Source organism: Enhydra lutris, unplaced genomic scaffold (assembly GCF_002288905.1).
Source record: "Enhydra lutris kenyoni isolate GAN:26980312 unplaced genomic scaffold, ASM228890v2 scaffoldscaffold4, whole genome shotgun sequence".
Lineage (NCBI taxonomy): Eukaryota > Metazoa > Chordata > Mammalia > Carnivora > Mustelidae > Enhydra > Enhydra lutris.
Genome location: NW_019154088.1, coordinates 54,478,922 through 54,500,561, shown reverse-complemented (window position 1 = coordinate 54,500,561; position 21,640 = coordinate 54,478,922). Strand labels below are relative to the sequence as shown.

The 21,640-nt window shown below is 39.1% G+C and overlaps 1 protein-coding gene and 1 non-coding gene across 2 annotated transcripts in view; one reads left to right on the top strand and one right to left on the bottom strand.

Annotated features, from left to right (window-relative positions):
* Positions 1-3,883: 3,883 nt before the first annotated feature.
* Positions 3,884-3,956, top strand: TRNAK-CUU. Its single transcript has one exon. It is a non-coding gene; the product is annotated as a tRNA-Lys (tRNA).
* Positions 3,957-9,339: 5,383 nt separating this feature from the next.
* The window catches only part of LOC111160254 (actin related protein 10 homolog), a 35,570-nt gene continuing 23,269 nt past the window's right edge, over positions 9,340-21,640 (bottom strand). The window contains exons 11-13 of the mRNA XM_022523185.1: positions 13,036-13,117; positions 11,154-11,355; positions 9,340-9,756 (exon numbers count right to left, since the gene is read on the bottom strand). Of these exons, the coding sequence (XP_022378893.1) occupies positions 9,575-9,756; positions 11,154-11,355; positions 13,036-13,117 (466 nt within the window). The 3' untranslated portion in view covers positions 9,340-9,574. The remainder of the gene's footprint in view (positions 9,757-11,153; positions 11,356-13,035; positions 13,118-21,640) is intronic.

Below are 21,640 nucleotides of genomic sequence, written 5' to 3'. Positions count from 1 at the left end.
GGAGGAATCGAGCTGGGAGGGCGGTGCGCGTGTGCAGAAGCAAAACAGGTGGGGTAGGGCTAGGAAGCCGCGGTTCTTAGATCTTATTCAGGTTCTGTCAGTTTCTATGTCGCGTAGCAACTAACGGTCATCGAGGCGTTTGAGGAGGTGCTCCATTCCATTTCCTAGAAATAGTTATTTACTTTTTATATTATCCCTTTCTTTCGCTACTTCATTCTTTCTTAAAGCAAAATAGAGAGATGTTCTTCCACTCCTACAAAGACCAGAGAAAGTGATAACGGGAGAGGTCTCCTTTCACCCTTGGAGTACCGGTTCCGACCCAGTATCATGAGGGCATCCCCTTCATCCACCTGTTCTCATAAGAACATAAAGTGCACGTGTGAGTTCAGGTCGGAGTTTTACAGAAGCATTAGCACCTTTTCTATGAATATAACTCTATTTAGTAGAATTAAGGATAAGACTGATTATTTCTTGAGTATGTCCCAAGTACTGTGTTGAACACTGCTGATAAAACGGTGAAGGAGACATAACCTTATCCCTCGGGGAGTTTACATTCAACGGGAGGAAATGGATTTAAAAATGTAAATAGGCAAAATATTTGCACCTTGTACTTAGAAGAAAGAAGAGACAACGGAGGTTTGAACTTTAGGCCTGGTACTTAGGGAATGACTTTCTGATTGGCTAATATTTAAACTGATTGTTACAGGAATATAAGCTTGAGTTATAGGAACTGTCAAGTCAGTATGGCCTATCACAGTGTTTAAGTGGTTGAGGTGACAAGAGGTGAAATCAGAGAGGTGGACATGAGAATGGATCTAGTGGTTTGAATTTTAACTTGGTTGTAAAAGGAAGGCCATCAGCACTTTAACTCTTAAATACTTCACTGTGTATTTCCCCCCAAACAAGAACATTTTACTTATCCAAAATACAATTATGAAAATTAGAAAATTAACAATACAATTTTCTAGTCTACACACTTTATTTGGATTTTGGCAATTCTCTCAATTCCTTTCATAGCCAAAGAAAATCGAACATCGAGCATTGCATTCAGTTGTCATGACTGTAGTCGCCTTTAGGCTGGAAAATAGGTACTTAATATTTCTTAAGGTTTCATGGCATTAACATTTTTGAAGACTACGAGCCATTTATTTTATGGGATATTCCTCAGTTTAGGTTTGTATGATATTTTTTCATGCTAGGATTCAGGTGATACATTTTTGGCAGGAATGCCACAAAAGTAACCTTGTGTTCATATTAGAGCATATATTAGGCGGCACATGATGCCAGTTTTTTCCATTACTGATGATGTTAACTTTGATCACTTGCTTAAGATTTATCCACCATAAAGTTTCTATTTTGCCCTTTGTAATTAATATATATCTTATGAAGAAATACTTTGAGACTATCCTTGTAAACATCCTGCTACTCCTCAATCCTTCACCCACTGATACTTGTATCTGATGATTCCCATTTGAATGGATTATTATGATGCTTGCCAAATGGTGATTTTCTAATCCCACGGAAGATGGAATGTGTAGGTGGATTTTAGATATGTAGGGCTTGCTGAAATATTGAATGTAGAAAAAAAGGGAGAAGAAAGAGTTTCAGATGCTTCTCCCTGCTAATGAAGCATTATAATTAATGGTTAGTTTTTATTCATGAATAAATGGATAAAAGATTTGAATTTACTTGGAAGACAAGCCATTTAATTTACCTCTCATTGAAATATTCTAGTTGCAGTTTTTTCATGAGGAGTTTTAACGAGAGTATTTTGATCAGCGTAGGCCAATAAAGTGCTGAAGAAAGCAAAAGAATATTTATTGTCTTTGGTGGATTCATCTTGAAGGTAAACTATAAATACTCCAAACTTGGTTAGGGGTTCAGTTAAACTTTAACTAACTGTACTACTTGTGTATGATAAACGTTATTTGAGTGCCTAGTCCCTACTATTTATTCATTAATTAAGAATTTGGAGCTCTTGGGCCCCTGGGTGGCTTAGTCCCTTAAGTGTCTGCCTTCCACTCAGGTCATGATCCCAGGGTCCTGGGATCCAGGACGGCACTGGGCTCCCTGCTCAGTGGGAGGCGTGCTTCTCCCTCTCCCACTCCCCCTGCTTGTGTTCACTCTCTCCTGTGTCTGTTTCTGTCAAATAAAGAAATAAACTCTTAAAAAAAGAAAAGAATTTGGAGCTCTTTCTGAATTTATCAGATGAATTGCCTATTTGGGAGCTGGCCTGTTGATGTATCTATCTTGTATCTTAGAAGAGTGCATTGAATGTGGTCTCAGGTTCTTGATTATTTGCCTGATTCATTGGGAAACTTAAAAGGTGTGGGTATGGATTTGTTTGCTTAATTAAGTTACTCCAAATTACTTTTGGAATAGTGCATATAAAATTGGTATGTAATTTGCCCATATTTTATAGGGTGGTGAGCATTTTAAGGTTTTCAGAATCTGTTTTATATTTCTATCGGAATACATAACACAGTTATTTTATATGGTAAGTACTTAATAAATGAGTTGAAAATACAAATAAATACAGATTAATTTCCCAGGTACATTCTGCCAACTTATAAAAATAAACTAGAGTTGGCAATTGCAAGAAAAAAACTGTTAATGAATAATTGCATTTTAATATTTTAATAAATCTAGAATTTTAAAATATTTTATTTAAATCCTAGGCATTCATTGAGTAATTTAAATGTATAATATTATTTTATGCCATACCTTAATATTTTTTCAATTAAGTAGCTTAGAAAATGTGATGATCAATGTGTTTAATTTCTAAATACTGAACTTTAAGAATTCTTTGTTATTCTTGTTAAATACATTTAGGCTTTAGATTGCCCCCATCACAGAGATTTACAGAGTCCCTTATCAAAGAAGTTCACTAGTATCTCTGAATAGGTATATTTCCATGGGAGATTATTCCATTGTCTCAACTTTCCAAAATTTGGTCAAAATCAGTTCTTCTCTCTTTTTGTCTTAGAATTAATATTCTTTACCACAGGATTCAGTGACTCTATAATTCTTTGATCCCAGCTTCTGTCATTTGAGGTAGTAATAACAACCTCTTGAGAGTCCTGTCTCCATTGTCAGGCAGTTACCGGAAAGAGACCTTGTTTTAATTGAACCAGAATCTGCTTCCTCAATTTAGCTCTCCTTGACTAGATCTTATTAAGGGAAAAATAGCTAAGCACTACGGTTCTTCAGTGAAACTAACGTCATAGAGGTTGGACTTTGTTTTCTAATGTTGCCCCCCAAATTGTGGGAACCCAATTTGCCTTTTGATAGAAACTCGATAGCCTTAATAAGTATTTCTGTAAAGAAAATAACACATTGGGCAGTAAATATTTTAAAATACTTAAGGAAAAAGATTCATTGACTCTGTAATAATATAGACTTGCATAAGTTTTCAGTTGTCTTGGGATACACACGCAATAAAAATTATTAAATCTAAAAAAATTTTTTTAAATATTAAATTTAGGGCGCCTGGGTGGCTCAGGTGGTTAAGCGGCTGCCTTCGGCTCAGGTCATGGCTCTGGAGTCAGACGATGGAGTCCGGCAACTGGCTCCGTGCTCAGCAGGAGTCTACTTCCCCCTCTGACCTTCCCAACTCTCGTGCTCTCTTACTCTCTCATGCTCAATCAAAATAAATTTAAAAATTGTTTTTAAAATAATAAATCTAGGAACAATTAAAGAAATGTTTTAGAGGATTCTTTAAAATAATTCGGAAGTGCCTATTTAATATGTCACAAAATTCTTTTACAAGTAAAAAACAATGGAAAGAAAAAAAACAAACAAAAAAAAAAAAAAAAAAAAAAAAAAAAACCAACCGTAGTTGAGTACTCATCAAGAGAAAGAAAAACGCGCACATCTCCTAGGCGCCCGGCTAGCTCAGTCGGTAGAGCATGGGACTCTTAATCCCAGGGTCGTGGGTTCGAGCCCCACGTTGGGCGAGTTCCTTTTTTATTTTCCTTTAAACATTTTAGGCTTTCTCCAAAGCATTATAACCAAGGAGAGTTCTTTAAACCCAACTAATACAAATACTTTCAACATTAACCAACTCTATGGAAAAAAGACTTCATTTTACAAACGAAACAGGTCTCACCCTTGCGCACTCGAAAGCAAGCGTTTCTCTTCCGCGTTGCCTCCTCAGCCACCTCCTTAAAGCACAGAGAACCCCGTAAGGTTTAAAGTTGAGACTGGTTTTCTGTGTTACTATGCATACTGGCATAGTTGTTAGTAAAGGGCAGTTTTTGCTTTTGTCAGAACAAAATTATGAGCCCCAATTTTGGCAACTTTTCAAGAACTAAGAGATCCTATGGAAAAGCTGTCTTCCTTTCATGTGTCTTTTACTTTTTCTTCCTCTCGATCTAGGACGTGTCCTGAGGAAAGGGGCGGGAGGCGGGCGAGGAAATAAAAACATCGTGAGAAACATTTCTTTCTGTGGTCGGCTCTACGGACGGTGCATACATCGAATTTTCTTCCACTGCTCCTGGGACCGTATTTGGGATCGAGCCATCCAACTGGATGGAAATCGGGAGGTTAGTATTCTGTTAAAGGTGAGGCTCTTTGCCACAGAGGCACAAGAGAAGGGGGATGTGAATTTTCGGAGGCAATTACGTACCGAGGGGAGGCAGGACTTCCGCCTTCTCTGCTCCACAGTGAGAAGGTTGACGCGACCAAACTGAGGACGCTCGCCGCGCGTCCCTGGCGCTCGCGGACCCGGCCAGGAGGGGGACGGTCCCGGCTCCTAACCGAAGCCAACTGCTGCTGAAGCACCGGTGCCTATTCCCTCCGCATGTTATCCACAGGCTTTCCTACCACGAAACGACCATTTTTTCTCTCTCCTTTCCTTCAACAAACGTGCCGTTATTTCTTTATCTTAAAACAGAACACAGACTTTGACCTAATTTTCCCGCAGGCGGTTACCATTCTATTTCTCTGCATGCAGCTCACCATTTGTCCCCATACCTTTCAAAAGAGACCCAAAATCCACGCCTGTGGTTGAACAAGTTTGGTTTATTACACACCGCATAGAGGGACGTGGGGTGTCTGTTTAAGAGGGTGTTAGAAAGAACCTATTATAGGGTCTGGGCTTTACTTGGGTGATTTTGCGGGGGTTGGGGAGCCCTAACAAGTGAATGCCCCTTCTGGATTGGGTGTTCTCAAAAGCAAGGGCAGTTCTACGATCTCAGTAAAACTTATTTAATAGGAAGAGTAAACCAAAGGAAGGATAAAGCTGAGATTGGTAAAGTCACTCATTTCGCAAGAGGAGGATGTTTGCTGTTTGCAGTTGGACAGTGACCAGTTTGCCTAAAGTGGATTTTCTGAGTCCACAACAGCAATCCCAGGCCTCCTGCACGTCTGACCAAATGGTTATAAATTAGGGATTCCCATAATCCTCTTCTTCAGGTTGATTATTTCCTAGAATGGCTCGCAGGACTCAGAAAAAGTTTACCTACTCCTTGTTTATTATGGATACAACTCAGAACAGCCATATGGAAGCGGTGCACGAGGCAAGGTACGGGGAAGCACAGACCTCCTATGCTGTCTTCTGGCACATCATCCTCTCAGTGCCTGGAACGTGTTCACCATCCTGGGAACCCTCCAAACCCTGTAGGTTAGGGATTTTCAATGGAGGTTTCACCAGGTAGGCATGATTATTAACTCAATTTCCTATCCCTCCCCTCTCCCTAGAAGACAGGGTGTGTGAGCATGTGCAAAAGTTCTCACTGTGGCTTGGGTCTTTCTGGTGAACAGATCTCATCCTGAAGTGATCTAGGAGCCCATCAGGAATTGTCTCATTAGAAAAAAAGACACTCCTATTGCCCAAGAAATTCCAAGGGAGTTGGGATTTCTGTGTAAGATGCTCCTAACATCCTGGTCACACAGGAAATTACAAGCGTTTTAGAGCTCTGTGTCAGGAACCAGGGGCAGAGACCAACTGTATTTAAGTCACACTTGCCTAACTTCTTTGTTCAAGTATAAATGAGCCCCACCCTAACCACTGTTCTCATCATCAACTATCCCTCCATCTACTTTACCTGACACCGTTTTTCCCATGTTATTTTCTGACTTACTGTTAGTATGTTTCTTCACTTTCTCCAGCCTTTGGAATGGCAGATTTTTGTCTTTGCTCGTTAATGTATCTCAAGCACCTAAACTAGTGACTGGCAGATGTTCAGTAAATACATGCTGAACTGGTGAATTAAGTAGGGTGTATTAGTTCCCTTGGGCTGCTCTAACAAAGTACCACAAACTGGGTGCCTTAAAACAATGTGAATGTATTGTCTCACCGTTCTGGATGCTGGAAGCTTGAAATCAAAGTGTACAGAGTCATGCTCTCAAAGGCTCTCTTGAAGAACGTTGTATGCTTGTTTCTGGTGTCACCAGCAATCCTTGGTGCTTCCTGGCTTGTAGCTGCAGAACTCCCATTTCCACCTTGGTTATTTCCTGTTTCCTTCCTGTGTACCAGTCTCACATGACATTCCCCTCACAAGAATACCAGTCATAACAGGTTAGGGTCTACCATAATGACCTTATCTTAATTTGATTATATCTGCAAAGACTCTTTTCCAAGTAAGACCATATTCACAGGTATTGGAGGTTAGGACTTCAACGTATCTTTCTGCAGCACACAATTCAACCCCTAACAGAGGGCTCCATTACTTAACCTCAGCCAACAGGTGTCTGTCACTTTATAGCTACCTACCTATAAAGCTGTTTCAGTCAGAGATCTTTTTCATATTATTCAGTGATGAAAAACTTCTCATAATTCATATTCATAAAAAATTCATAAAGAAATTTTAAAATCACATTTACTACAAAAAGGTAATGTTATTAGTGAATCCATCCTATTGACAACCAATGATACACCTACTCCTGGCAAGTCCACTGAGAGCTTTCAAAGTTAAGAAATAAAGGGACTTCATTCTTATGGAGCTTATATTCCAGAAAAGATAAAACCTGTATTGAAATGATCAGAAGGTGCATCAGTTATAGATATGTGCTTATGGGAAAGATGACTACTTTAAGGGAAAGGGTGCTGTGGAAGAGTGGCAGGTCCAAAGGATTAAAGAACCTTACTTTTTGGAATGAATATGTTAGGAAACTGGATGGCAGAAGTGATCTTTCAAAGTTTTATTCACTGCTTTATATTTAATAGAGTCTTCAAGTTCTTCATTACCTAATCCTAAATTATAATTAGCAATGCTTCATCCCAGTGCCAAACATGTTAAGATTTTGTGCAGAGAATTCAGTTCATATAGATTGGAATAACTCCAATTATTAAAATTCTACTTATCCTTCAGGAACAAGGGTAAAAGCCTTCTCTACAAAGCTTTCTTCAACTCCCTGGTCAGAATTAACTACATCAGGAGGTGTGGTGGGGGGGTGGCAGTGGGGTAATTGGGTGATGGGCCTTAAGGAGGGCACGTGTTGTGATCAGCACAGGGTGTTATACACAACTCATGAATTACTGAACTCTACATCTGAAACTAATGATGTACTACACAGTGGCTAATTGAATTAAAAAAATATTATTTACATAAAAAAAGAATTATCTACATCAATAACAAGTAACTGATGTCCTTACGCTGCCACCACATCCTGTCTGTATCATCAGCTGTGTACTAGCCACGTCTATTAATCTGAAAACCACCTAAAGGTAAAGGTAAGTCTTACTGTTGTAGCATTTAGTGTCTGAAACTACACTATACAAAGAGCAGTCAAATACTGAATGAATCTTATTCTTGTGCTACTAAAGTAGTAGTATATGGTAACAAATTAGAGCTAGCATTATTTTTAATTATTTTTTAATTTTAATATTTTAAAAAAGATTTTATTTATTTATTTGACACAGAGAACGATCACAAGTAGGCAGAGAGGCAGGCAGAGAGAGAGAAGGAAGTAGGCTCCCCCACATAGGGCTCAATGCAGAGCTGGATCCCAGGACCCTGAGATCATGACCCAAGCTGAAGGCAGAGGCTTTAACACACTGAGCCACCCAGGCGCCCCTTAGTTTTAATTTTTTAAAAGATTTTATTTACTTACTTGAGAGAGAGAGAGAGCACAGAGGAAGAGTGAGAGCAGGAAGCAGACTCCCCCGTGAGCAGAGAGCCCAATGTGGGGCTCGATCCCAGGACCTTGGGATCATGACCTGAGCCAAAGGCGGATGTATAACTAAGTCAGCGGGCACCCCGCTGGAAGTATTTTTATTTTTATTTTTAATTTTATAGATATATTTTTAAACACACACACACACACACACACACACACAGTTCTTCTCCACCCCCTTAAATTCTTTCCTATTCTTTTTTTTTTTTTAAAGATTTTATTTATTTATTTGACAGAGAGAGATCACAAGCAGGCAGAGAGAGAGGAGGAAGCAGGCTCCCTGCTGAGCAGAGCCCGATGCAGGGCTCGATCCCAGGACCCTGAGATCATGACCTGAGCCGAAGGCAGCGGCTTAACCCACTGAGCCACCCAGGCGCCCCATTCTTTCCTATTCTTAATGCCAGGAACCAGCTCTTTCAAGTGTTAGTGGGTGCTGGTATTTTCACACATAAAGTATATGGCAAAACTAGGAAGGACCCAAAAGGACAATCAAAATGATTAAACCATGTGTAAGAATGGACACAGGTTATACAGTCCAGAAAATGTATCAATTCCTACTCTGTCTTCAGAAATATGAGTACATTCTTCAGGAACAGGTGTACCCATTTTCACAGGCATCTGGGAAGAATAAAACCAGCAATATTTCAGTAAGAGGTAGTTTGTTAAAAACAAATGAAGAACAAACAAAAATAAAAATCAAACACTGACTAAGTACCTATTTCCAAGAACCTCTATCATGAGAAGATAAAAAGCACAAGAGATTAAAAACATTATGAATACATGTTTATAAAGCAGTTTCATAAAAATACATAAAATGAAATACCTTTGCATAAAAATGAAACACCTTTCTTCTTAGAAATGCAGAATTATTCATAAAGACACTGTAAAGTTAGAAAGTGAACATTTCCATACTTTGCTTAACAAATGTTTAACTAATCTACTGAACATTCTCAGTCCAAAGGGTCAAATATATTCCTGGAAAAGTAGCATTCTCACATGCACACATAAATACCAAAACAAGGATTTGAAGAAAGAGACCCATGTTAATATTTGAAATACCTAGTAATGGTTAACATTATTTATTCTTTAAATGAAATAACTGCTAAAAATAATTAAACAGATGGATTCTCTAATACTCAGGGCAGATGATGTGAATTGTGGAGGGACAATGTTTTTACTCTTTTTGGAAACTAAACCATGTAACAAACTTCCAAAATTAAACTGCTTTACTATATTTTATTGATATAAATACAACAAATTTCATAAGCATCAGTTACTGTTTTACTACTACACAAGAGAAACAACAGTCAAAAGAATTAAATATTAATGCAAAGTAACTACAGAAAGCTTTCACTTCCATAAAGTTACCTCTAACAGCATCCTATATACTTTGTATAATTTGCTTATAATTGATTAGATACTTGACACAAAGCAAAGTTGAATTTCAATCAAATTTTTATTTCTCAGTGGAAAATGCTCTCTTCATCAGCGGTGGCTGAGCTTTCCCGACATCAAACATCATTTCCAAAGGTGGGTTATTAAGAGAACACCAATCAGGTATACGGCCTGTCTGATTATAATACTCCTTTGAAACTGAACGGCTCCCAAGTATGTCCTGTAGTGCTCCAAAAATAGCTCCTGTGTGGTAAAAAATATTTTTATAGTCAAGATGAAAACTTTTACCAGAAAAGTTTATGTACAGGTGAAACATACTCATACTCCTCAAAGTGCTTGTAGTTGTTTTGTATCTTTTATTTTTAATAACAGAGTAAACCACAATTCCTATGTTGAAAGTAACTTAAATGGCCTATAGCAGATTATAGTGAAAATGCTAATAAGCATTACTGTGTCTAAAAGCATGTGAGGTAGACAGTGGTGGAAACTACTTTCAATTCTGTGTAAATACAGTAAATAATGTGTGGTTTTCTTTGCCACAACTTTAAGATTGTATGCCAATAAATAAAACAGTACTGTAAAACCCAATAAGCATCATTATAAAGCCACCCAAGTCTATGCAGAAGACTTTACAAAGACCCACAAAGCAGTCTTTAAAAAATAATCTGGTAACTTAATCCGTTTGTCCTAGATCAAAATAACATTTTAACCAAATTCTACAAGAAATATTCATTTAAAATCTCAATACTTTTTCTAATGATCAAGATACCTATTAGCTACAAGTGCATTATAAAACACATATTAGAACATACATAAATATACACAGCCATGATTGTTTTTCTCTTCAAAGTAGTATCGCTCTCTCCCTCCCTCTCTTCCTATATATGTATATCTTCAAAGTAGTCTCCTTCTCTTTCTCTCTCTCTCTATGTATAGAGTCTCTTTCCCTCTATATATATAGTCTCTTTATATATACAGGCTATTTCCTTATTTCAATGAGCCTATCATTTCCTATGAATTATCATTCAATCAACTCAGTCACAAAATAAAATGTAATTATAAAATAAAGATATCAATGCTCATATATGTCTCACAAATTACCTTTAGAAGGAATTAAAACAAATGTTATGAGCAATGGTAGTATACTGGAATAAATGCACAGCTATCAATCACTATTATGAGAAATTACTTTAACTAGAAGTTTACATAAAAAATTAAAGTGCAAATGCCAAGAGAAATAGGTATATATTTCTGACAATAACTTAAGGAAAAGTCAGTGCTCAAAGAAAATTATTTAATAGTTCTATTAGTTTGTTAAGTGAGCAATTTTTAAGACTGAATCATCTATTCTAACATATCCATTAACAATACCAGTTAGGGGGCGCCTGGGTGGCTCAGTGGGTTAAGCCGCTGCCTTGGGCTCAGGTCATGATCTCAGGGTCCTGGGATCGAGTCCCGCATCGGGCTCTCCGCTCAGCAGGGAGCCTGCTTCCCTTCCTCTCTCTCTGCCTGCCTCTCTGCCTACTTGTGATCTCTGTCTGTCAAAAAAATAAAATCTTAAAAAAAAAAAAAAAAAAAAACAATACCAGTTAGGGACCAATTACCACATAATCATTATATTTTAAAAACTAAATTCTTACCTCCCAACCAGGCCACACAATTAGCCTTTGCAGGTGGAGTATGAATTCGGAATGTCTTGGTGCCAAGTGCTTTGTTGTATTTTGGTTTTTCTACCAAATACCTTATTTCTGCAAGCAATCTGTGGAGAAATCCTGGCAACATAGATGTGCCACCTATGACTACCAAATTCTCTGCCAGTTGCTTTCTGGTGTCTATTGGACACTGTTATTAAAGAGAAAGAAAAAAAAAAGAGTTTATTTTTAACTGTATAAATAATGCTTGATTGGATTCAAGAAAATATACAGATTATATATTACAAATTAAATAGGTGATCATTACTATTTAAAAAAAGGCACAGCAAGATTTCTTTAACAAGGGAGTTTTTCATGTAGCAAATATAACTATGATAATACTGCCATATTCTCAATATAGAACTCCAAAGATTTTAAAAATCTAACAGTATAGAATTTAAAATTCGACAGGGTGTATGGTAGTTATATGTGAATATTCTCATTTTCAGGGTAGAATGACTCAGTTGACTCAGAAGAACATGAGAAAAAAAATAACATTACTTCTTTTTTCAGTAAGGATAGTATGTAGAAACTTAATTTTCCTAAGTTGATAGCGTCACAGTAATATATTCACAGCCAGTTGCCCAGTGGGAAGAGAACATTCTTAGAAAAATTATGTTTCTATATCAGTGCTAAAAATTAGAATGTTGAAGTCTTTCACTGATGCTATGTTTTTCATAAAAGCCTGAGTAGAGCTGCCAGAGGTAGACAATATCTTCCAAAGCGATGGCATTTCACATAGAGTTCTGTGATTCCATAGTCATTAAACAAAAGAAACATACTATAATATACCCTATGGAATTTAAAATTCAATACTATACAAACCTGCATTTAAAGAAACTATAAGCTATATTAGGTACAAAATAAAAATCTGATATTGTTGCTACAGAAATAATGCAGGATAGCCCTACTTATCCCTGAGTCTGAAATGTAAATACCCTATTTCAGTGCCAAAATAAAACCCGGTAACTGTAAAATTTAACATAAAAACTAAAAATTTTAACCAGTGGTTAAAATATAAATACAGGGGCCCCTGGGTGGCTCAGTCAGTTACGCACCTGCCTTGGGCTCAGGTCATGATCTCAGGGTCCTGGAATCGAGTTCCATATCGGGCTCCCTGCTCAGCGAGGAGCCTGATTCTCCCTCTCCCTCAGCCTATTGTTGCCCCTACCTGTGCTCTCTCCACCAAATAAATAAATTAAATTTTTAAAAGTAAAAAATAGGGCGCCTGGATGGCTCAGTCAGTTAAGTGGCTGTCTTTGGCTCAGGTCATGATCCCAAAGTCCTGGGATCAAGTCCTGCATCAGGCTCCCTGCTCAGTGGAGAGCCTGCTTCTCCCTCTGCTTGCTGCTCTGCCTATTTGTGCTCTCTCTCTGTCAAATAAATAAGTAAAATCTAAAAAAAAAAAAAACAAACTTCATTTAAAAATAAAAAATAAAATACAAATACAGAAAATAACATGTAAAAATTTTCTCAGGTTGCCCGGCTATCTCAGTCAGTAGGGTATGTGACTCTTGATTATGGGATTGTGAATTCAAGCCCCACGTGAGGTGTAGAGATTACTTAAATTTCTTTTTTTCCTCAGGGCGTCTGGGTGGCGCAGTCAGTTAAGCATCCAACTCTTCACTTCAGCTCAGGTTGTGATATTAGCATTGAGACTGGGCCTGGCATCAGGCTCCCCACTCAGTGTAGCATCTGCTTAAGACTCTCTCCCTTTACCCCTCCCCCATACTCTCTCTCTCTAATAGATAAATCTTGAAGAAATTTTTTTTTTCTCTAAAGGGCTGTAGTCCTAAATTGAAACTTTCTCCAAAATCAAAATACAAAATACCTGTATAAGGGAATCCAGTATTAAAGTGGCAACTGATTTCTCTTCATTATCTTGTTCAAAAAGAATCTCCACAACTGAATCTCTAATGAGATTAAAAACAGAGAGTGCTTTGTTGGCATCATATAGTACAATACAGAACACACCATTAGTTCTATTTTTTTAAGTAACAGTACTATGTTAACATAGAATCCTTATTAAAACCCAGGGTGTTGGGACGCCTGGGTGGCTCAGTTGGTTAAGCAGCTGCCTTCGGCTCGGGTCATGATCCCAGCGTCCTGGGATCGAGTCCCACATCGGGCTCCTTGCTCATCGGGGTGCCTGCTTCTCCCTCTGCCTCTGCCTGCCATTCTGTCTGCCTGTGCTTGCTCTCTCTCCCTCTCTCTCTCTCTCTGACAAATAAATAAATAAAATCTTTAAAAAAAAAAAAAAAAAAACCCAGGGTGTTTGCATTTGTGAACAAGGAAAGTAACAGCACCTGCCTTACAGGTGTGGAGGTAAGGATTCAATGAGTCAATAGCACATTTCCTGGTACAAAGGAGGTACTCCCTAAGTATTAGCTACAACTATTATTATGTACAGATTAACATGTTTTGTCCAGTTATACTTCCTTAAGCCTAATAACAGAAAAGGAATGAAATTCTATAAAAGTAAGATTCAAGAAGCAGGTCCACATACAAAACATTAAAAAAACAACCCTCTCCTCAAGCATTTCTTTGTTTTTAAAAATAACATGGCAGGGGCGCCTGGGTGGCCCAGTGGGCTAAAGCCTCTGCCTTCAGCTCAGGTCATGATCTCAGGGTCCTGGGATCGAGCCCTGCATCGGGCTCTCTGCTCAGCAGGAAGCCTGCTTCCTCCTCTCTCTCTCTGTCTGCCTGTCTACTTGTGATTTCTGTCAAATAAATAAATAAAATCTTGGAAAAAAAAATAATAAATAACATGGCAAAGATTGTTAGTTGCCTATCAAAATATCCATTTTCCTGTTCGTTCTCAAATTAAAAGAACCCTATTTTGGGGTAGCACAGGAAGATTTTTGTAGTGATGGAATAGTTCTGTATCTTGATTATGGTGGTGATTAAAAAATCTATGTGTGGCTAGGTTGGAGAAGACCATTGGTGACAACAAAGAATCTCTAAGGTCAAAGTGAGAGCCAATCTGGCAGAAGTTAAAATGCTATCAATGAGATCCAATCTAATATAAATCCTCTAACAGCTAGGGTAATGGAGGCAGATAACTGAGAAGATGGAATTAGTGATCTAGAAGACAAACTGATAGAAAAGAAGGGTCAGGAGGAGATGGGGAACAAACAGCTTAGAAGCCATGAAAACAGAATCAGGGAAATAAATGACGCCATGAAACATTCCAATGTCAGAATTAATTGGGATCCCTGAGGGTGGGGGTGGAGAAAGAGAGAAGACTAGAAGATATAGTTGAACAAATTCTAGATGAAAATTTCCCTTACCTGGGGAATGGAACAAGTGTTCATGTCCTAGAGGCAGAAAAGACACCCCCTCCCCAAGATCAACGAGTCTAGAAAGACATCCAGACACTTAATGTGAAATTCACGAATCGTAACTTCAGACAGGAGGTCTTAAGGGGACCTAGGGGGCAGAGATTTCTTAAATACAGAGGAAGGACCATCAGAATAACATCAGACCTGTCCACAGAAACCTGGCAAGACAGAAAGGGCTGACAAGACATATTCAGGGCCCTAAATGAGAAGGACATGCAGCCAAGAATACTTTACCTAGCAAGGCTGATATTCAAAATGGATGGAGAGATAAAGAGCTTCCAAGACTGGCAAGGTTTAAAAGGGTATGTGACCAAGCCAGCACTACAAGAAATATTAAAGGGGGGGGGGTCTATAAAAGAAAGAACCCAAGAGTGACATAGAACAGAAATTTACAGAGACAATCTATAGAAACAAGGACTTCACAGGCAACATGATGTCAATAAAAACTTATGTTTCAATAATCACTTTCAACATGAACAGCCTAAATGGTCCCGTAAAATGGCACAGGGTTGCAGACTGCAACCAATAAAGTGACAGGACCCGTCCATATGCTGTCTACAAGATACATCCAGACTGAAAGTGAAGGGACGGAGAAGCATCTTTCATGCCAATAGTCCTTAGAAGAAAGCTGGGGTAGTGATTTTCATATCAGATAAATTAGATTTTAAGCTAAAGACTGTAGTCAGAGATATAGAAGGACACTAAATCATTCTTAAAGGGTCTATCCACCAAGATCTAACAACTGTAAATATTTATGCCCCCAATATGGGAGAAACCAACTACATAAGCCAACTATTAATCAAAATAGTCATATTGATATGAATACATTAATTGTAGGGGATCTTAACACGCCACTCTAAGTAATAGGTCATCCAAGGAGAAAAACAATAAACAAGAGCATTGAACACATTGGACCAGATGGACCTCATAGATACATACAGAACATTCCACCCTAAAACAAGAGAATACTCATTCTTCTCAAGCTCACATGGAACTTCCTCCAGAACAGACTACATACTGGGTCACAAATCAGGGCTCGACCGATACCAAGAGATTGAGATTATTCCCTACATATTCTCAGGCCACAATGCTTTCAAACTGGAACTCAACCATAAGAAAAAGTTTGGAAGGTGGGGCGCCTGGGTGGCTCAGTGGGTTAAGCCTCTGCCTTCAGCTCAGGTCATGATCTCAGGGTCCTGGGATCAAGCCCCACTTCGGGCTCTCTGCTCAGCATGGAGCCGCTTCTCCCTGCTCCTCTCTGCTTACTTGTGATCTGTCTGTCAAATAAATAAATAAAACCTTAAAAAAAAAAAAGTTTGGAAGGAATTAAAACACTTGGACTAAAGACCATTCTGCTCAAGGATCAACCAAGAAATCAAAGAAGAACTTAAACAATTCTAGGAAACCAACAAGAATGAAGACACATCGGTCCAAAACCTATGGGATACAGCAAAGGTGGTCCTAAGGGGGAAATACACAGCCATCCAAGCCTCACTCAAAAAAACTGAAAAATCCCGAATACACCAACTCTCTTTAGCCTTAAAGAACTGGAAAATCAACAACAAATTAAGCCAACACCATGTATAAGAAGGGAAATAATCAAGATTAGAGCAGAGATCAATAAGTTAGATACTAGAGATACAGCAGAACATTATCAATGAAACGAAAAGCTGGTTCTCTGAAAGAATCAGTAAGATCAATAAACCACTGGCTAAACTAATCCAAAAGAAAAGAGACAGGACCCAAATTAATAAAATTATGAATGAAAGTGGGAGAGATCACTACTAACATGAGGAAATACAATCATCAGAAATTATTATCAACAGTTATATGCCAGTAAGTTAAGCAACCTAGAAGAAATGGATGCACTCCTGGAAACCTATAAACTTCCAAGACTGAAACAGGAAGAAACTGACAACCTGAATAGACCAATATCTAGTAACGAGATTGAAGCAGTGATCAAAAACCTCTCAAAAAACAAGAGCCCAGGACCTGACAGATTCCCTGGGGAATTCTACCAAACATTCAAAGAAGAAATAAAACCTATTATCCTGAAGCTGTTTCAAAAAATAGAAACAGAAGAAAAACTTCCAGATTCTTTCTATGAAGCCAGCATTACCCTGATCCCTAAACCAGGCAAAGACCCTATCAAAAAGGAGAATTTCAGACCAATATCCCTGATGAATATGGATGCCAAAATTCGCAACAAGATACTCACTAATAGGATCCAACAATACATTAAAAAGATTATCCACCATGACCATGGGGGATTTACCCTGGGTTTAAAGGTGGTTCAACATTCGCAAATCAATCAATGTGATAGAACAAATCAACGAGAGAAGAACCACATGGTCCTCTCAATTGATGCAGAAAAAGCATTTGACAAAATACAGTATCTGTTCCTGATTTAAAACTCTTCAAAGTACAGCGATAGAGGGAACACTCCTCAACTTCATAAAATCTATCTAAAAAACCCACAGCAAATATCATTCTCAATGGGGAAAAGCAGACAGCCTTCCATTTGAGGTCAGGAACAGGACAAGGATGCCCACTCTTGCCACTGTTGTTCAACATAGTACTAGAAGTCCTAGCAACAGCAATCAGAAAACAAAAAGAAATAAAAGTATTCAAATTGGCAAAGAAGAAGTCAAACTCTCTCTTCGCAGATGACATGATACTTTCTATGGAAAACCCAAAAGACCACCCCCAAACTACTGGAACTCATACAGCAATTCAGTAATGTGGCAGGATACAAAATCAATGCACAGAAATCAGTTGCCTTCTTGTACACTAACAAGGAAAATATAGAAAGGGAAATTAGAGAATCGATTCCATTTACTACAGCACCAAAAACCATAAGATACCTTGGAATAAACCTAACCAAAGAGGTAAAAGATATGTACTTGAGGAACAACAGAACACTCATGAAAAAAACTGAGGACATAAAAAGATGGAAAAACATTCCATGCTCATGGATCAGAAGCATAAACATTGTTAAAATGTCTATATTGCCCAGAACAATCTATACTTTCAGTGCCATCCTGATCAAAATGCCACCGGCATTTTTCGAAGTGCTAGAACAAACAATCCTAAAATTTGTATGGAACCAGAAAAGACCTTGAATTGCTAAGGAAATGTTGAAAAAGAAAAACACAACTGGAGGCATCACGTTGCCTGATTTCAAGCTTTACTACAAAAAATCACCAAGACAGCATGGTACTGGCACAAAAAAAGACACACAGACCAGTGGAAGAGTAGAGAGTCCAGATATGGACCCACAACTCTATGATCAAATAATCTTTAACAAAGCAGGAAAAAATATCCAGTGGAAAAAAGACAGTCTCTTCAATAAACAGTGCTGAGAAAATTGGACAGCTATGTATAGAAGAATGAAACTCACTCATTCTCTTACACCATACACAAAGAAAAACTCTCAATGGATAAAAGACCTCAATGTAAGGCAGGAATCTATCAAAATCCTAGGGAAGAACATTGGCAGTCACCTCTCTGACATCGCCCACAGCAACTTCTTTTTTTTTTTTAAAGATTTTATTTATTTATTTGACAGACAGAGATCACAAGTAGGCAGAGAGGCAGGCAGAGAGAGAGGAAGGGAAGCAGGCTCCCTGCTGAGCAGAGAGCCCGATGTGGGGCTCGATCCCAGAACCCCGGGATCATGACCTGAGCCGAAGGCAGAGGTTTAACCCACTAAGCCACCCAGGCGCTCCAGCCACAGCAACTTCTTTCAAGACATGTCTCCAAAGGCAAAGGAAACAGCGAAAATGAACTTTTGGGACTTCATCAAGATAAAAACCTTCTGCACAGCAAAGCAAACAGTCAACAAAACAAAGAATGGGAGAAGATATTTGCAAATGACACTTCAAAGGGCTGATATCCAAGATCTATAAAGAACTCCTCAAACTCAACACTCAAAAACCAGATAATCATGTCAGAAAATGGGCAGAAGACATGAACAGACATTTCTCCAAACAAGACATACGAATGGCTAACAGACACATTAAAAAACATTCATCATCATTAGCATCAGGGAGAATCAAAACAAAACCACATTGAGATACCACCTTACACCAGTTAGAATGGCCAAAATTAACAAGGCAAGAAACAAGTGTTGGAAAGGATGTGGAGAAAGGGGAAACCTCTTACACTGGTGGTGGGAATGCAAGTTGATGCAGCCACTTTGGAAAACAGTGTGGAGATTCCTTAAGAAATTAAACATAGAGCTACCCTATGACCCTGCAATTGCACTACTGGGTATTTACCCCAAAGATATGGATGTAGTGAAATGAAGGGCCATATGTACCCCAATGTTCATAGCACCAATGGCCACAATCAAACTGTGTTAAGAGCCAAGATGCCCTTCAAGAGACGAATGGATAAAGAAGATATGGTCCATATATACAATGGAGTATTATGCCTCCATCGGAAAGGATGAATACCCAACTTTTGTATCAACATGGACGGGACTGGAGGAGATTATGCTGAGTAAAATAAGTCAAGCAGAGAGAATCAATTATCATATGGTTTCACTTACTTGTGGAGCATAAGGAATAACATGGAGGATATGGGGAGATGGAGAGAAGTGAGTTGGGGGAAATTGGAGGGTGAGATAAACCGCGAGAGACTGTGGACTCCGAGAAACAAACTGAGGGTTTTGGAAGGGAGGGAGGTGGCGGGATGGGTGAGCCCAGTGGTGGGTATTAAGGAGGGCATGTATTGCATGGAGCACTGGGTGTGGTGCATAAACAATGAATCTTGGAACACTGAAAAAATAAAATTTGAAAAAAATCTATGTGTGATAAAATTACATAGAACTGTACATACACATTTACACTGATGCCAATTTACTGGTTTTGCTATTGGGGTATAGTGAAGATGTTAACCACTGGGAGAAACTGGGTGAAGAGTACATGGAGACTTCCCTATATTATCTTTGCAATTTCCTGTGAATCTATAATTATTTAGGAGGGAAAAAAAAACTCAATTTTTTAAGCTGGATAGAATGCCCCTCCCCAGCTGAAACACTGTATTTATGGGATGCCTGGGTGGCACAGTCATAAAGCCTCTGGTCATGAGCCTGCTTCTCCCATTCCCACTCCCCCTTCTGGTGTTCCCTCTCCAGTTATCTCTGTCTGTCAAATAAATAAAATCTTAAAGAGGAAAGGAAAGGAAAAATTTTTTTTTCCAGAAACACTATTTACCTTATAGTAACACTGTATTTACATTGTAGCTAGATGGGTAGCTAAGTAATAGACAATGAGATGGTGGCAGAAGTGGTATGTGGGGCTTCTAAAAAGTCTCCTTAAAAAAGGAGAGAAAATGGGCACCTGAGTGGCAGAGCTGGTTAAATGGCCAACTCTTGGTTTCAGCTCAGGTTGTGACCTTAGGGTCATGGGATCGAGCCCTGAGTGTGGCGCTGCACTCAGCACAGAGTTAGCTTGAGAATCTCTCTCCCTCTCCTTCCACCCCTTCTCCCTACATGGATTTAATCTCTCAAAATTAATTAATTAATTTTTAAAAATGGATGGGGCACCTGCGTGCGTCAGTCATTAAGCATCTGCCTTTGGCTAAGGTCATAATCCCAGCATCCTGGGATGCCTGCTTCTCCCTCTTCCACTCCCCCTGCTTGTGTTCCCTCTCTCACTGTGTCTGTCAAATAAATAAATAAAATCTTAAAAAAATCAAAATAGGGGGCGCCTGGGTGGCTCAGCTGGTTAAAGCCTCTGTCTTCGGCTCAGGTCGTGATCCTAGGGTCCTGGGATCAAGCCCCGAGTGGGGCTCTCTGCTTGGCGGGGAGCCTGCTTCCCCACCCCACCCCCACTCTTTCTCTGCCTGCCCTTCTGCCTACTTCTGATCTCTGTCTTTCAAATAAATAAATAAAATATTTTTTAGAAAAATCAAAATAGGGTGCCTGGGTGGCTTAGTTGGTTGAGTGGCTGCCTTCGGCTCAGGTCATGGTCCCAGACTTCCAGGATCGAGTCCTGCATCGGGCTCCCAGCTCCTTGGGGAGTCCGCTTCTCCCTCTGACCCTCTCCTCTCTCAGGCTCTCTCTCACTCCTTCCCTCTCAAATAAATAAATAAAATCTTAAAAAAAAAAAATCAAAATAAAGAAAAATGGAGAGGAAGCACTTTTTCTTTCCCTTCCTAGGGTACCTTGCTTTAAACAGATATAGTAGCTGTACCTCCAGCAACCACCAGGTCCCTAAGGACAGGGCTACCTGCCCAAAGGATGAGAGCTGGAAGGATGTTTACATCCCTGACAGGAGTTGTAATACCATCTCGGGACTATCTACCTGTGAGCTTCTTTTAAAAGAGAGACAAACTTTTTTTTTTTTTTTTTAAAGATTTTATTTATTTATTTGACAGACAGAGATCACAGGTAGGCAGAGAGGCAGGGAGGAAGCAGGCTCCCTGCTGAGCAGAGAGCCCGATGTGGGGCTCGATCCCAGGACCCTGGGATCATGACCTGAGCCGAAGGCAGAGGCCTTAACCCACTGAGCCACCCAGGCGCCCCCCCCCCGGCCCTTTTAAAAGATTTTTGTTTATTTATTTGAGAGGGAGAGAGTGAGAGAGAGCACATGCTCACGCACGCACATGAACGGGAAGGGGCAGAAGGAGAGGGAGAAGCAGGCTCTATGCTGAGTGGGGAGCCTGATGTGGGGCTCGATCCCAGGATCATGACCCTAGGATCATGACCTGAGCCAAAGGCAGACACTTAACTAACTGAGCCACCCAGGTATCCCAAGAGAAACAAACTTCTATCTTAGTGAAGCCACTACGTCAGGTCTGTGTAACTGGTGGCCAACCTAAGTGAATCCTAAATGATACAATACAAAATTTATCTATACATATGCATATATAAACACTAATTCTTAAAAATAAAATTTAAATGATAGTATGCATAGAATTTTGAAACTTTCTTTAATCTTTTTCAAAACATAGAATTCTCTTTATAAGACTCAACCTACCTGCTAACTCTCCATTTCATCATTAAAGTATACTGAGGGCTGCACTATGCTCAACACTCACAGTCAGCCACTTGCTGCTATGCCTGCATACTTCCATTTCTACCAGTTG